Source organism: Haemaphysalis longicornis, unplaced genomic scaffold (assembly GCF_048455015.1).
Source record: "Haemaphysalis longicornis isolate Haplotype H1 unplaced genomic scaffold, Haemaphysalis longicornis Haplotype H1 scaffold_7, whole genome shotgun sequence".
In the NCBI taxonomy this organism is placed as follows: domain Eukaryota; kingdom Metazoa; phylum Arthropoda; class Arachnida; order Ixodida; family Ixodidae; genus Haemaphysalis; species Haemaphysalis longicornis.
The window spans coordinates 144,893,672-144,907,967 of NW_027526422.1; the positions used below are offsets into that span (position 1 = coordinate 144,893,672).

Genomic DNA, 14,296 nt, shown 5'->3' on the forward strand with positions numbered 1-14,296 from the left:
TGAAGAAGCAAGCAACCAAATGCAAATAAGTAAAATGCACTCAAAACGATAAAAAACGTTCTTTCATTAACACAATAACCGCTTATTGCTACAAGACGACTCAATGACATTAAAAAGGGCAGGTAATTTATAGTGAATTCTTTCGTACCCATAGTTCGTTCTAACTTTTGGAATTTCCCAACGTTCATTTTCCCGCAACTCTCGCAATTGTTCTTTTGTCTTCAGCCCGGAAAGTTGTGGCATCAACGTCATTGTTCTTAATAGCTAGTGGGTGCCGTTTTAAAAGTGTGGAGTGGTAAAATTCCGTTACACGTAATAGGTTCAAGGACTTGAAAATACGTTCCGTATGGTCATCACAGGAGGCCTTAACAATTGTACGAACGGCTTTATTTTGAATTCTTAACAATTTTTCTTTATTGCTTTTCGTTGTTGTACCCCAAACCAAATATGAGTACGTTATGCATGGTAAAAAAGGGAGACATAAAGTAACAGTTTTTATTTTTTGAGGGAGAAAAAACTGAATTTATACATGACACCTACTACTTTAGACAGTTTGTTCAGAACAGCCTCTAGTGGATCGTTCCGAGACATGTGCTCTTCTAGAAGTACCCCAAGACTTTTTACTACCCGCACAAACTCAATCTGTTTTGGTTTGGCCGAAATTTCAGCTCGAAATCTATCTCAGCAGGTTTTCGCATGGCACGAAACAGGACAGCCTCCATTTTATTTTCATTTATGGTCAAGAAAGTGGCTTTACTCCAAGCACCCAATTTATTTAGCAGCGCATTACCGGTTTCTATACGGCTGCCGAGGTGTTTTCCTGTAAGAAAGAGGATCATGTCGTCCGCATAAATGACAAATTGGGTTTTTACGTCAATACTAACAACATCGTTTATATAAAAATTAAAAAGGAATGGGCTCAATACACTGTCCTGCGGCACACCTGTGTCTACAGGCCTAAATTTAAAAGCAACACCATTATTTCTCACCTGTTGATAGCGATGTGCAAATTAAGATTCAATTAGTTTTTGAAGTGTTCCTCTAAAACCGTACCACCCAAGCGTTTCTAGTAAAATCTGTGGTTAACGCAATCGAAAGCCTTAGAATAGTCGACAAATATACCTAATGTGTAATATTCTTTTTCCAATGATTCCAAAATATAGTCTTTCTGAGTCAACAGAGCTGTCTCTGTTGAAGGTTCCTTTCTAAAACCAAATTGGCACTCTGTTATGAGGTTGTGTTTATCTGAAAAATTCGTGATGCGGATGAGTATAAGTATACACACTTAGAAAAAACCGTTAGAATGGAAATAGGACCGTAGTTTTGGAAGCTGTTAGTGTCGCCATCCCTAAATATTACGGCAACTTTGGCTAATTGCAGTTTCTTAGAAAAAACGCCTTCTACAAAAATGCAGTTCACTATATGTTCAAGAATTGGAGCGATTATATTTATGACATATTTAACTGGTTCAATTTGTAGGCCATCAATGTCAGAACATTTGATATTTTTCGTAGATATAATATTGGTTGATATTTCATGCGCTTAGGTTGGTGTTATAAATGCACTCTCTGTGACTTGTGGCTTTAAATACTCAGCACAGCTGGGGTTATAACTACTGTTCGGTACTGAAACAAAAAAACTATTGAAAGCATGAGCTAATTCTTTCCCTGGTAATTCAACGCCATTAGCAGCAATTACGGATACTGATTCCTTAGGCGTCGTTCGGCCAAGTTTAGCGTTTAACCTTTTCCGTACGAGATCAGACCTTTTCAGTACTTCAGGATTGAAGAAGTCATACATATATCGTTGTTTGGCATCACAAAGGAGGCTATTTAACTTGTTTCGATGTTGCTTAAATCTCTGAAAATCCAATGAATTTTTCGTTTAAAGATATCTTTGAAAAAGTTTATTTTTTCCCCGAATTCTATTTAGGCACTCTTTCGTTACCCATGGTTTTTATGCTTTTAACGGTTGTTTTCTTACTTCTGTGGGGAAGCATCTAAAATATATCTTTTGAAAGTTTCTAGAAAGCTGTTGTAAGCCTCTTTTGGATTGAAGCCTTGGAAAACCTCTGTCCAGTCAACTCGCACTAGTTTTGTGCTGAAACGCTCGGTGTAGTGGGATTAATATTGTTCCGTGGTGGCAGGACAAATGACGTGAACCATGAGATGGGCGAACAATGTATTCTCACTATTTACAAGATGTCGGCCATGAGACCGAACCGGCGCTGGCCGCGTGCCTGCCCTATTTCTTCTTCCTTGTCCTCATCCTCGTCGTTGTCTTGTAACATTACCCCGCCGTCGAGGGAGACCGTCCCGGTCGAGGCCTTAGTAGATGAACGAGTGTAGTGAGTACGAACGATGAAATTATAATACACAGTGAATACGTCGTTGCCACCACGGTGAGGATGAAGAGCTTGGTCAACACTGGCCCCAGAACACCCATGCCCGCCGACGTCATGAAGCAATGTCCAAAGCCCTTGAGGAGACGCGCTGGCGAACGGGGCAGGGGGATGGCATCGTCGTCTTGTCGGGTCGCGCCTTCTCACGTCTTGGCTGATTTCGGCACGTCATAGGCTGGGGCTTGGGCTGGGGAACAGATGCCGTGATGGCTCACCGGGGCTGGGGCATGCCGACGCGTTCCAAGAGCCTGGAGAAGATCGCTTCAGGAGTCAAGATGGCGAGATGCTGTGGGCCAGGATGAAGATGATCGCCCCGCACACTCCACCAAACATGTTACGTGGTGGCAGGACAAATGACGTGAACCATGAGATGGGCGAACAATGTATTCTCACTATTTACAAGATGTCGGCCATGAGACCGAACCGGCGCTGGCCGCGCGCCTGCCCTACTTCTTCTTCCTTGTCCTCATCCTCGTCGTCGTCTTGTAACAATATCACTTGAAGTTACAGCTGGTGCAGGCTTCTTCAAGGGATTAGGGGGCTTTAGGTTATCTAGCACGGGGAAGATAGGGAGGTGATCACTCAAGTGGTAATCAATAACACCGGCGCTATGTTTTCTTTTGGAGAAATCGTTATAAAGACATAGATTAAGGTCTCCTTTCTTGATGTAACACGTGTCTCTAGGTGAATAGCATTAATGCAACTATTTGCCTCAATAATTCTCATAACTTCTCCTTGAAGCAACGAGTGCTATAAGAAGTCAATATTAAGGTCACCCCCTAGGGTTATAGCGTAATTGTTTTCGTTTATCCAGTTTAAATATGGTTCGAAAAAAGGTCCCTTTAGGAGGGTGATGCATCACACTAAAAATGTTAGTGTCGCTTTTCAGTGGTAACATTTCGTAGCAGGAGAGGGGGGGGGGGCTGATATTCAAAAGCTAGTGACTATGGAGCAAGAATCAATGTTGTTCGTCAGAATTGCAACGTCAGCTCCTCGTTTGGAACCATTTAAAAATAGGACCTATACCCTTTTATTTTAACACTTCTTGTTCGCTTCAATACCATGTCTCCGTTAACATGATAGCATCAACCGGAGGTGTTCTGCCTAGTAACAGCTTCAATTCTTCTTCTTTATTTCTATGCCGACTGAGAATTTATGTGAAGAAATAAAAAAGATGTTTTTTTCTTATCTGCAAAACATAGCAATTCTTCTATGGAGAAGCGGTGGTTCTTCAAAGTACATTAGGGTCGAACTTTGGATACGAGTTTACTCTATCTAATCAAGGTCGTCGGGGGAACTGATCGGAAGAGCACGCGTCAATTCAGCCTTCCTAACAAAACGTTTTCGTTTTTCGTCCAGCAGAAACGCCATTTATGTTCCTTTTTGGCGACGTTCATTCGCAGCAGTGTTTTAAGCGACGGGCAGAGATGCTCGTTTACATAGATGGGCAGTGCAGTCTCTTGTCCGAGATCAGCAGTGGAAAGTCGCTTTTTCTTCGCCTTTTCTGGAAAGGCATCACGTTTAGAACGGGAAAGAAACTGCACGACCATGTTCGCACGTGAGCGGTCCTTCGTAGGTACGCGGTGATATATCTTGAGATCATCGTCTGTCACGTGCTCATTGATAACATCTCCAAAAGTATCAATGAGTTCTGACAATTTCTGTCCAAGGACAACAGCGATACCTTTGATTTACCCGCCGCGGTGGCCCGGTGGGTAAGGCGTTGCGCTACTAAGCATGAGGTCGCGGGTTCGATTCCCGGCCGCGGTGGCCGCTTTTCTGAAGGAGGCGAAAAGCAAAAACGCCCGTCTGTACGAGATTTCGGCGCACGTTAAAGATCCCGAGGTGGTCAAACTTAATCCGGAGCTCTCCCCTACGGCGCGGCTCATCGCCTGCGTTGCGTCGGCGCGTTAAACCTTACAATCAATCAAATCAACACCTTTATTTTAATGTTCTTATTTCTGCTGTATTGTTCCAGCTGTATTATTCGGTGCTCATATTCAACAACTTGCTTTTTTAACATTCTGCACTCAGTTTCGAAAGAGCTGTTAGCTGCCTTTAGCTCTGCATTCTACTCTTCAGTTTCCTTTAACCGCTCTGTCATTTCTTGGAATGACTTGTTCGTGAGGCTATTCACAGTTGTCTTTATTTCACGATTTGCTTCCCGCAGCTCCTTTTCAAGTGATTTGTGCATGTCAGTCATATCTTGCCATCGAAATGTTTTTCACAGCGTGTTTAGTTCACCGCGAAGGACACTCATGGTAGAAATGTGGCAGCATATCAACAGCAGAACGGAAGGTCAAAAATACTTGCACAGGCCACAAGTTCCGACAAAACTGCCAACCTGCGCAGAAGAAGCGGAGCTCGTCACTCAACCAGCACGCCTGCTGCCGCTGCAGCCAAGTGGGTATTGATGCTCCGATGCCTCGCTTACGTTGGCTCATCCTGCATGCGGGCGTCGCTCGGAATCCACGACATCAATTGAGTCAAATCCGCCAGGGCGATATAACCCGCCTTTGCCTGTCGCATCCTTGGCGCAGTCTTCTCTAGGAAGGCATGCAATGGAGCACAACTAAAATAATTACTAGCGCGCACTCGAGACGCGTCTCCACCCTCGCTGATCTTTTGCGAGAACCCTTGTTTTTAAAGCAAAGCTTTTTACCTCTACCCCCCTAGGGTTCTTTCGCGAACGTTGGTGTCAACAGAAAACTCCCGCTAAGAAATAAAAGAATCGAAAATGGAATCGAACCTGGAACTAATAGAATAATAAAGCCAGAGCCCGTCATCCTACCGATTTAGCTACGAGCCCACGCGGAGGCGGGGAAGACAGGTGGTTCACTCACCAAGCACATCTACGGTGTACCCCGCATTCACGCTGAATGCCACGTGATAGCGTCACGCGACCTTACACGCTGCTGTGCGCTCCGTCCACGGCACGTCTTGCGGCCCTGTGCCCGCCTTGCGCCTGTGCTCGGAGTTGCAAAAAATAAAGGAAGCTCACACCAACGCATAGCACCTCACTTCTAGTACACCATTGTGCTAAAGCCTGTGGCCTGTAGTGTTCACGTAAAAAATCAAACCTCCTTGTCGTCCACCTTCACGTCAAACGATACATTAAGGAACACATTCAAATACTCCTTGATGGCCAGGCCCTCACTCCAAGTCCCAGTATCAAGATCCTGGACCTACAAGTCCAGGCCAACACCAAGAGGGACGTATCATTGCCGCGCCTCAAACGGACCATCAATAAAATTATACACATGATCAGGCGAATTGCCACGAAGAAGAGAGGCCTCAAGGAATTCGATACCTTTCGACTAATTCAAGCTTTTGTCCTCTCAAGAATCACTTGAACGTCTCTATGTAAAGTTCAAGACATAGAGTCTAGATCGTTAGGGAGCCTACACGGACCTGCTTTACTCTTTTAAAATCTCTTCAGAGCCTCACCATCCTCTTACGTCAGTTTTTTTATGATACATTCATATCTCAACTTCTTTTGAATCGTACATCAATCTCTGCTCCCTTCCGTGTCAGAGTAAAAGAAGAAGGGTCACAACTTGATGTCATGTTTTCAGACAGCTTCAAAACTTCCGTCACTCGATTTATAGTGCCGTGGCAGCTTCGCCCGATATCTAGAAATTGTGGGAATCGTGGAGAACCGTGACCCGCGATCCCGAGCCGGCGCGCGCTTCGGGAAAGACTTGTGCGCTGAAACCGGTCCGGCGCTCCGCTGCTTCGTCGGCGTCCCCCGAGAGATAGCAACACCGATCTGCGCGGTGATAGGCAGGAGCGCGGGCACTGGCGGCGCGAACATGTGAGCGCGGGAGTCGAGGGAGTCTCGTCGGAGACCCGGTCGGGGCTGTCTTGGCGGAACATCTTGGCGGTGGCGGATACCAAGTCTTTCAGGTGGGAACTGGTGTTTGTCGCGCGCCGTGAGTGCCTGCCTCCCTTTCGCGGTCACGACCCGGACGGCGTGATTCGTGAGCGCCGTCGAGCTTTGTGTTCGCATGCTTTGGGATTCCCCAAATAAACAGCTGTGCTTCGGCACAACTGTCTACTTTGTTCTCGTATCGGCAAACTTCGCTGGGCTGCCGTAGGTATGAGAGCCCGCATGATTGACGCCGGGAGCTGGCGGGGGGGCTACCCCAGAGTGCTGGCAAGGCCCCGAGGAATCCCCCTCATATCCCACAGGATGTATCTGCCTAGAAACGCGATCCTGCAATATTTCTTGTCTGTGCAGCAGAAATATAAGTGTGCTGAATTTTTCACTGACGGTTCAAAAACAGCCACAACTGTTTCCTGTGCTCCGCACGGTGGCACCTTTAATGACTGTAAAACTATGAATAGAAACACAAGTAACTTTACAGAAGAGGCCTCTGTCATAGTCCTTGTACCTAATAATATTCTTTTATATCGAATTCCCAAATCCGTAATTTATACCGATTACTTAAGTGTTGTGCGTACATTGGCATCACAAGTCTTAAAACCATGTGGTCAATGTTCTCATTAATACTACAATATGTCTGTCTATGCGTTACACCTTGAAGTGACCATGTGCTGTGTGCCAGGGCACTCTTGGATTGCAGGTAAGGAGACCGCAGACAGGATGCCTGCTGGTGCTGCACTTAGAACTACAGTTGACGTAACAACAATACCCTACACCGACCTCAAGTCGCACTTCAGGCAACACCTTCGCACAACATGGCAAGCACACTGGAATGAACGGACAGACAACAAACTGCATGTTATAATGCCATTCTTGGGAGCATACACCACTGACACACACAACAGACTCAATGAAGTTACCCTGGCTCGATTCCGGATAGGCACACATGCAAAACACTCTCACCTGCTCACGGGATCTGCAACACCCACGTGCAACGGGTGTGGAGAGGCCCTATCCATGATCCACATGCTAATTCAATGCAAGGCACTTGACACAACACGACGCAAACACGTCCCGCAACTATACAGACCACACGTCCCTTTTCACCCATCAGTTTTTTATGAGACGAGCCCATTTTTCCATCAAGCGTGTTTTTAAATTTCTCACTGATGTCAAGTTTTAACACCTCATTTCCTATCATGCATCTTGACAACCTTGCAGTTTACACCAGTCATCTTATTACGTTGTGTGTTACATTGTTTAATTTTACTGAAATGTTTTATGTTTACTTTCATGTCACTCGTGAAATGCCTTTTGTTTGGCGCTCTTTGCCCTCAGTCGTACTTGCGCCATAAAAATCTAATCATCATCAATCTTCGCGCACAACGACAGCGCCATCTAAATCAGTTAACGGTACATTGTTACATTCAGAGCCCTTGATGATTTTACAAAACTGGTAATAATATCAGACACAAGACATGGCAAAGTGGTGTAAAAGTAGAGGGGCTTAGGTTTACTGATGTAATTTTTCAGCGAAGGTGGGACACACTTTTAGCTTTTGCACTCCTCTTAACGTTCCGTAGGAGCCGTAGGCATATTTTTTGGTTCAACTAAACGATGCGACGTCTCGCGCTTTAAAGGTCCCCAGCATTCGCAAAGCAGTTCCAATTACACGAAACTTGCGTTCGTTGAATTACGCCACAGGCTTCCGGCATCAATACAGGGTATTGTGGTGCTGCGCACTGTTGTTCCAACCCTGTGCAGCGCCTCTTATTACGTCTGTAAAGCCATGGGTGTAAATAATATTCGGGGCATGACAAAAGCCACTTCGCGAAAGCGCGTTTGGCAGCTACAGAACCATGATGTAAATGTGATGAATGGTCACGTGATTGATTGGCCATGGAAGTGAGCCAGCCAGAATGACAGCGGCGATAAAAAAGAAGACGCGCGCGCAGGAGTAATCGCGGGGGCTGGAACGGAAACGGCTGGAAGCCAAGCAACGGAACAGGGCGCAATCCTTGGAAACTGGCCCGTGAGACGCCTGGGCCACCTTAACTGGACCGTCGCTACCCTCCGCCAAAGCGCAGGAGCGCATTTGGGCACCGCCATCGCGGTGCTGGGGCGCCCATTGCTTACGCTCCATTCCAGCTGTTTGGTGCTGCCGCTCCTGCTGTTTGAGCCGCTTATATCACATCGCGACTGAACGTGAGCGGACTTGCCTATTGGACATTGCTCTCGGACCTTGTGAACTTCGAGGCTATTTTGTGTACTTTCTAACTGTTGACTGTGCGCCCGTGTGACCCAAACCCGTCCTGTCGGTAACATTCCCATCTCTGCTATGCCACGTCCCGTGCTTGTCCTCCATCCTGTGGAATATAGTCTTCGAAGTGTTAAACAGCGTTCGACTCCACCTGCATGGTCCTTGGCCTATTCATAACAAAAGTGGTGAGCCTGCCAGGATCCCACCCGTAACAACTGCAGAAAGTTGAAGGCTGTCAGAACACGTCACTGAAGACTAGCATGGATGTGGAGAAGCTAGTGGCGATCGGGACGTAGCTGGGTCTCTCAGGACTGAACTTCGCCAGTGGATCGACACCCAGCGGGCGGAGCAGCGTACAGACAAGGCAGCTGAGAGAGCGGCACACCGTGATGCTGCAGAACGGGAAAAAGAGGGACGGCGAGAAGCTGCCGAGATAGCCAAGGCAGCTGCTGAGAGGAAAATGCTCATCCTGGAGTTGAATATTCGTCTTCAAGAAGGGTCGCAAAACACCACCGTTACTGCCGGGAAGAAACACAACTCAAATGTGCCCTTTCTGAGTCCGCAGAAGCTCCTACCCCTGTTTGGCGAGAGATGCGACGACCTACACGCGTACTTGCAGCGCTTTGAGCACGTGGCGACTGGACAGGGGTGGCCGCAGGAATAACTGGCCTTCGGCCTCAGTATGGGCTTGACTGAGGAAGCGCTGACCGTGATTGGCCGCATGACTGCAGAGGAGTGGCTTGACTGCACCAAGATCAAGAAAGCGTTACTCCAGCGGTTCATATACGTGGCACAAGGGTACCAGAAGTTCCCGCAAGCTCGGGCCGAAGACGGCGAGACGGCAAGGCAGTTTGCGGCGAGCCTCTCCAGCTACTTCGACCACTGGGTGGAAATGGCCAACATTCTCAAACGTATGGAGGACTCCGCGATTTCGTGATTTCAGAGCAGGTCTACTGTTTCTGCCACTCGAAGCTCATGGTCTTCCTAAACGAACGCGAGTGGGCCACCCTCAGTGTCTTGGCCGACATCACGGACCATTTCTTGAAGGCGCAAAGGCCTGCGAACTTGGAGAAGGCTCCAACTGACGCGCCAGACGTTACACAGGGTCAGCCAACACACCGGGAAAGGCAACACTGAAGTGCTTTGTATGCGAACGTCCTGGACACCGCGCGCGACTGTCGCACTGTGAACAGGGAGCATGAAAACTGCTGTAAGTGTAACAGGGAAGGCCACAGTCCGACACTTGTGGAAAGGGATCAGGAGACATAGTGATCGCATGCGCCATATACGAACCTCCGAGGACAGCTGTGAAAACAGAACCACTTCAGACCACATGCTTCAATGTGCGACCATCCTCACACACTCAGTTGAACTGAGGTAGACTACCCAAAGAGCAGCGCAAAGGCCACACTTTGAGACCTTGTTACCGAAAAGTTGGAAGGGAGTCTTCGTCGGCACGAAGTCAACGCTATACCTCTTATATAGAGAGTGCAAGTTGTGACTGGGAAGACGGTGAAGCCGGTGCTAGTGCCGATAATGTTTAGGGAGTCAATTCTCCGAGGTGCACATCAGAGCGTTACTACTCGACATGCGAACATTCGCAAGTCTTCTAAACCAATTTTAGAGGCCTTTTACTGGACGAATTTGCAAGGCAATGTTAAATGGTTTGTGCGCTCATGTCACATCTGCAGCCGGAGAATGACCGCCGTGAAAGTTGCCGCTTCATGTACGCTCAACGAGATGGAATATAGCATGCAAGTGACTTTGACGGTTTGAGTACAAACCTTGCGTCCGCTTCCGTACTCTATGCGTGTGAAACAGTAGTGACAAGCAATGTGCAACTGACTATTTCTGACTACGTGATGTGCTTGAGTGCGGTGTCACCGTGACGTGTGGCCGTGACTAGTAGAATAGTTGTTTGCTCCTCTAGAACTTTCTTGAGGTGGGGGTGATGTGATGAATGGTCACGTGAGTGATTGGCCGTGGAAGTGAGCCAGCCAGAACGACAGCGACAATGAAAAAGAAGAGGCGCGTGCAGGAGTAATCGCGAGGGTTGCAACGGAAATGGCTGGAATCCAAGCGGCGGAACAGGGCGCGGTCCATGGAAACTCACCTGTGAGAGGCCTGGGCCACCTTAACTGGACCGTCGCTGCCCTCCTCCAAGGCTCGGGAGCGCATCTCGCTGAATGAGGAAATTTTTTTATGTTCAACTGCGTAATTTGTTCAGTCAGAAACGTACAAACAACGCCGAGGGGCTCCTTAGCAACTCCTCTGTGTTGGGAATGATTGAGAATGTCATTTCGCAGGACGGCGGTATGCTTTAGTGAAAGACATCAGTAAAAATAGCCCCCGGTGTCAAGTAGTGTACCTAATTAGTTTAAAGTGACAGACTAAGGCTAGTATGCTATATTCTATTTTATAGGGGCCACGTGTTTCATTTCTTATGAGACAGAAACAGTAACCTACTCATGCCTGTTTCTTGTGGGATCTGCCGGATTGCTGCTGGATCACTGTTTAGTGATGCCACCCGGCTTTCATTGCATATGAAACTTTTGTTGATAATGCGTATACTCAGAAGGAACGTCAAGCAGCTGTTGTTTCTCGAGATTACAAAAGCCAGCTGCGCACTTTTTTTGTACGTGCCCGAGGCATTTGTGAGTTTCGTACACATGAATACTGTATACACAGCTAAAGCTGGGAGCGAACTACTAGCGTTGATCGGTGATACGCTCAGCCGCAGAACTGTGGAAAAGAGTAGGTCGCACGTGGTGGCCATGTAGGTGCGTACACCTGTGCAAAAATCGGAGCCTGAAACGGTCAATATTAAGTGCGAATGCACTTTATAAGCGACCCTGAATTCCGGTGACCGCCGTCCGTCCACATAGCAACAGCTGCGGGTGCGCGCGCTCCTCGTCTTCCTTGGCAACGGGGGGAGATGGGCGCGCGCTGCCTGGCCGCTGACATGGCACATACCCACGTGGGGGATTGGCCAGGAATCTCCTCGTCTTCCTTGGCGATGGGGAGAGATGGGCGCGCGCTGCCTGGCCGCTGACATGGCACATATCCACGTGGGGGATTGGCCAGGAATCGGGCGTGAGAAGGGCTAATGCACCCGCTTAAAGGAGTACTGACACGAAATTTCAAAGCTGAGATCCGCTCTAGCAATCAAGTACAACGACAACACAAATAGGTGTCTGTGCATGGCACATACTCACGTGGGGGATTGGCCAGGAATCGGGCGTGCGAAGGGCTAATGCACCCGCTTAAAGGAGTACTGACACGAAATTTCAAAGCTGAGACTCGCTCTAGCAATCAAGTACAACGACAACACAAATAGGTGTCTGTGACTATATGCATCTTTCTTTCTTTGTAGTTGTGTGTGTGTGTGTGATCTCTCTTTCGCGAACATTACTGAACCGCGCAAATTCAACTCCTGCATTCGCACTTTCACATTCTTCCCCTCGGGGAAATGCGGGAAATTTTTTTTCTCTTCACTGCCATAGCTACAAATGGTTTTACTGGCCGAGGTTCACCGAAACTGGTTCTTGCACAAGACATGCCGAGGTAAAAAAGAGAGAGGTTCAAGAGCATTGGTCTGAGGTCACCCCCGCGCGGTGTGCCTATCTACCCGCAGCAAATCTTTGCGGCACCTGCTTAGTTCAATGAAATAATGACCTCGCGTTGGGTCCCTATGCATATAGAGAAACGTCGTCAAGGCCCCGCACCCGAAGTAGATGGAACAACAATTGCATGCGTCAAAATGCAGCGACGTCCTGATATAATTTTTCAGAGGTCCCACTTTGCCAAGTTCAAGTTGCTGCAAAAAGTCGCTACGTAATCACAAATTTTTAAAGAAATGGCGCTGCAGTCGAAAGCCATGACATCACGGTCTATTTTGTGATGTCTGGCATACCACTTTGTAAGTTAAAAATATTCAATTTTTTAGGCATTCGGGCCCACCTACCGCGTGCAAAAAGCCTGCGTTTCCTGAGGTTGAGCATTTATATTCCTTGCTTCACAGGCGGAATAAAGCGACTCATTGTCCATTCATAAGTGACAAATACTCCCCAGAAAATATTCGGGAACATGTACCGGCACTGAGTGTCACCTGTTGGCTATTGTATGTTTTCACAAATTTTCATTTCGTTTATTCAGGGTGACCACCCTATGTACAGCTTCGAGGCAAAGAAGCAAGTAGAAAAAGCGATGGTAAGTGTCCCATACATAAAATTATTTCCGTGGTGTATAGGTATATCACAACTAGCTTTCACGTTTCAAATCACCTAGTTTTCTGTGCTCACAGATTTAGTGCTTAGAGGAGTATCGAAGCGTACTTGTGTATTTCATAACAAAGAGTTACTTATACAACTTTGAAATGATGTTATGGAGGTTCACAGGCCCTTCACTATTGGAAAAGGTTATATTAGCACACCCTATGGTAACTACAATCGATATATCTTACGCATTTTACGAATCCATGAATGCTTTCTCTCCTAACAAAAAGGCACTTCAGAACTGTTCGTAGGTTCTTGCGAGCGTTTGCGTTTTGACGTCTTGGATACACACTAAACATTTTCTCTTCATTTAGGCGGTCGTGTCTGTTTTTTTTAAACCTTTCTTGCAACATTATTTTTCTCTTTGAAGAGGACAAGTTAGCGAAATCTGGATATATAAATCCATTATGAATTATGTAGCCGACTAGATATAAAATTTATCTGATTTCAGGTATGCGCAGCGGAAGCTGCTGAGGACGCCAAGGTTGCGTGGCTCGCCACTGCCATGGCACTACGTATCACCGGTTAATACCTTCCTAACAAAAAGGAATGTGGGTAGCCTGTATTTTCCAGCCGCAATAAATGCTCTCTTCGTGGCAAACTGTTCGAAATATCCGTCATATAAAAGGGTAAATTAGCCAAAGAGTAAAACGGCTGTAACCCTTCTCATTAACATTTTTATCTAAAGACGCATGCCAGGAAGAAAATAGGAGTAGACGTTTTTGTCATGCTCTTTAACAATTGCAGAAAACAAGTACAGACGAAATAAAAAATGCGACAAAAATGCTTTATGAGAAAATTCTCTCGTAGAACGGTGCAAGCTCGGTCTGCTAAAATTATCGTTAGGTAATTTGTCTGTAAGAAAGGCACGTTGGCTTTAAAGGGAAGCAGGAAGTATGGTGACGCAGATTCTACGCTCCAGAGGACATCTGTCAAGTTGGCGAACCTTACGAAATCTTCCACGATGACGTTTCATACGTACAGTGGTGCTGAAGCTGGTCATATTCTGTTTCCGACGAAAGACACCTCAAGGGTCCAAAGGCGACAATCACGGATCGAAGAATGGTCTTGCCAGTCCAAGTATGCATTGGATGTGGTCGGGCGTGTAGGAAAGCCGCCGTTGGGCTATTTGAGAGGCTACGAATGTGGTCCTGGATGGACGGGTCGTAGGCTTCGGGGTGGTGGTTATGACGACGGAGAGGAAGAATGACGACCTGGTCGTCTCTCCCTGGTGAATACCACTGCTACGTTCGAACGCAGGTGGTGTGAGGAAGATGACAGAACGTACACTACGGAGATACACTTGTCCAGCCGGTGGCAGAACTTGAGGCGCGTGGTTGGGTTCTGGGTAATAGTGGCTTGAATTTGCCTCTTATGTAGGTCTTTCCCAAGGTTCATGCTTTCTCTTCGTAATGGATAAGTTGTTTAACGTAGGCCTTTGGTAGACAACGTTAGATCTTTGCGATGGATAAGTG

The 14,296-nt window shown here is 47.0% G+C and overlaps 1 protein-coding gene across 2 annotated transcripts in view; it reads left to right on the top strand.

Moving 5' to 3' along the window:
• Positions 1 to 13,409, top strand: part of LOC144145253 (uncharacterized) — a 33,556-nt gene extending 20,147 nt beyond the window's left edge. For both annotated transcript variants that reach the window (XM_077676793.1, XM_077676794.1), the window contains 2 exons: positions 12,703 to 12,756; positions 13,273 to 13,409. In XM_077676793.1, the coding sequence (XP_077532919.1) occupies positions 12,703 to 12,756; positions 13,273 to 13,350 (132 nt within the window). In that variant the 3' untranslated portion in view covers positions 13,351 to 13,409. The remainder of the gene's footprint in view (positions 1 to 12,702; positions 12,757 to 13,272) is intronic.
• The last annotated feature ends 887 nt before the right edge of the window (positions 13,410 to 14,296 follow it).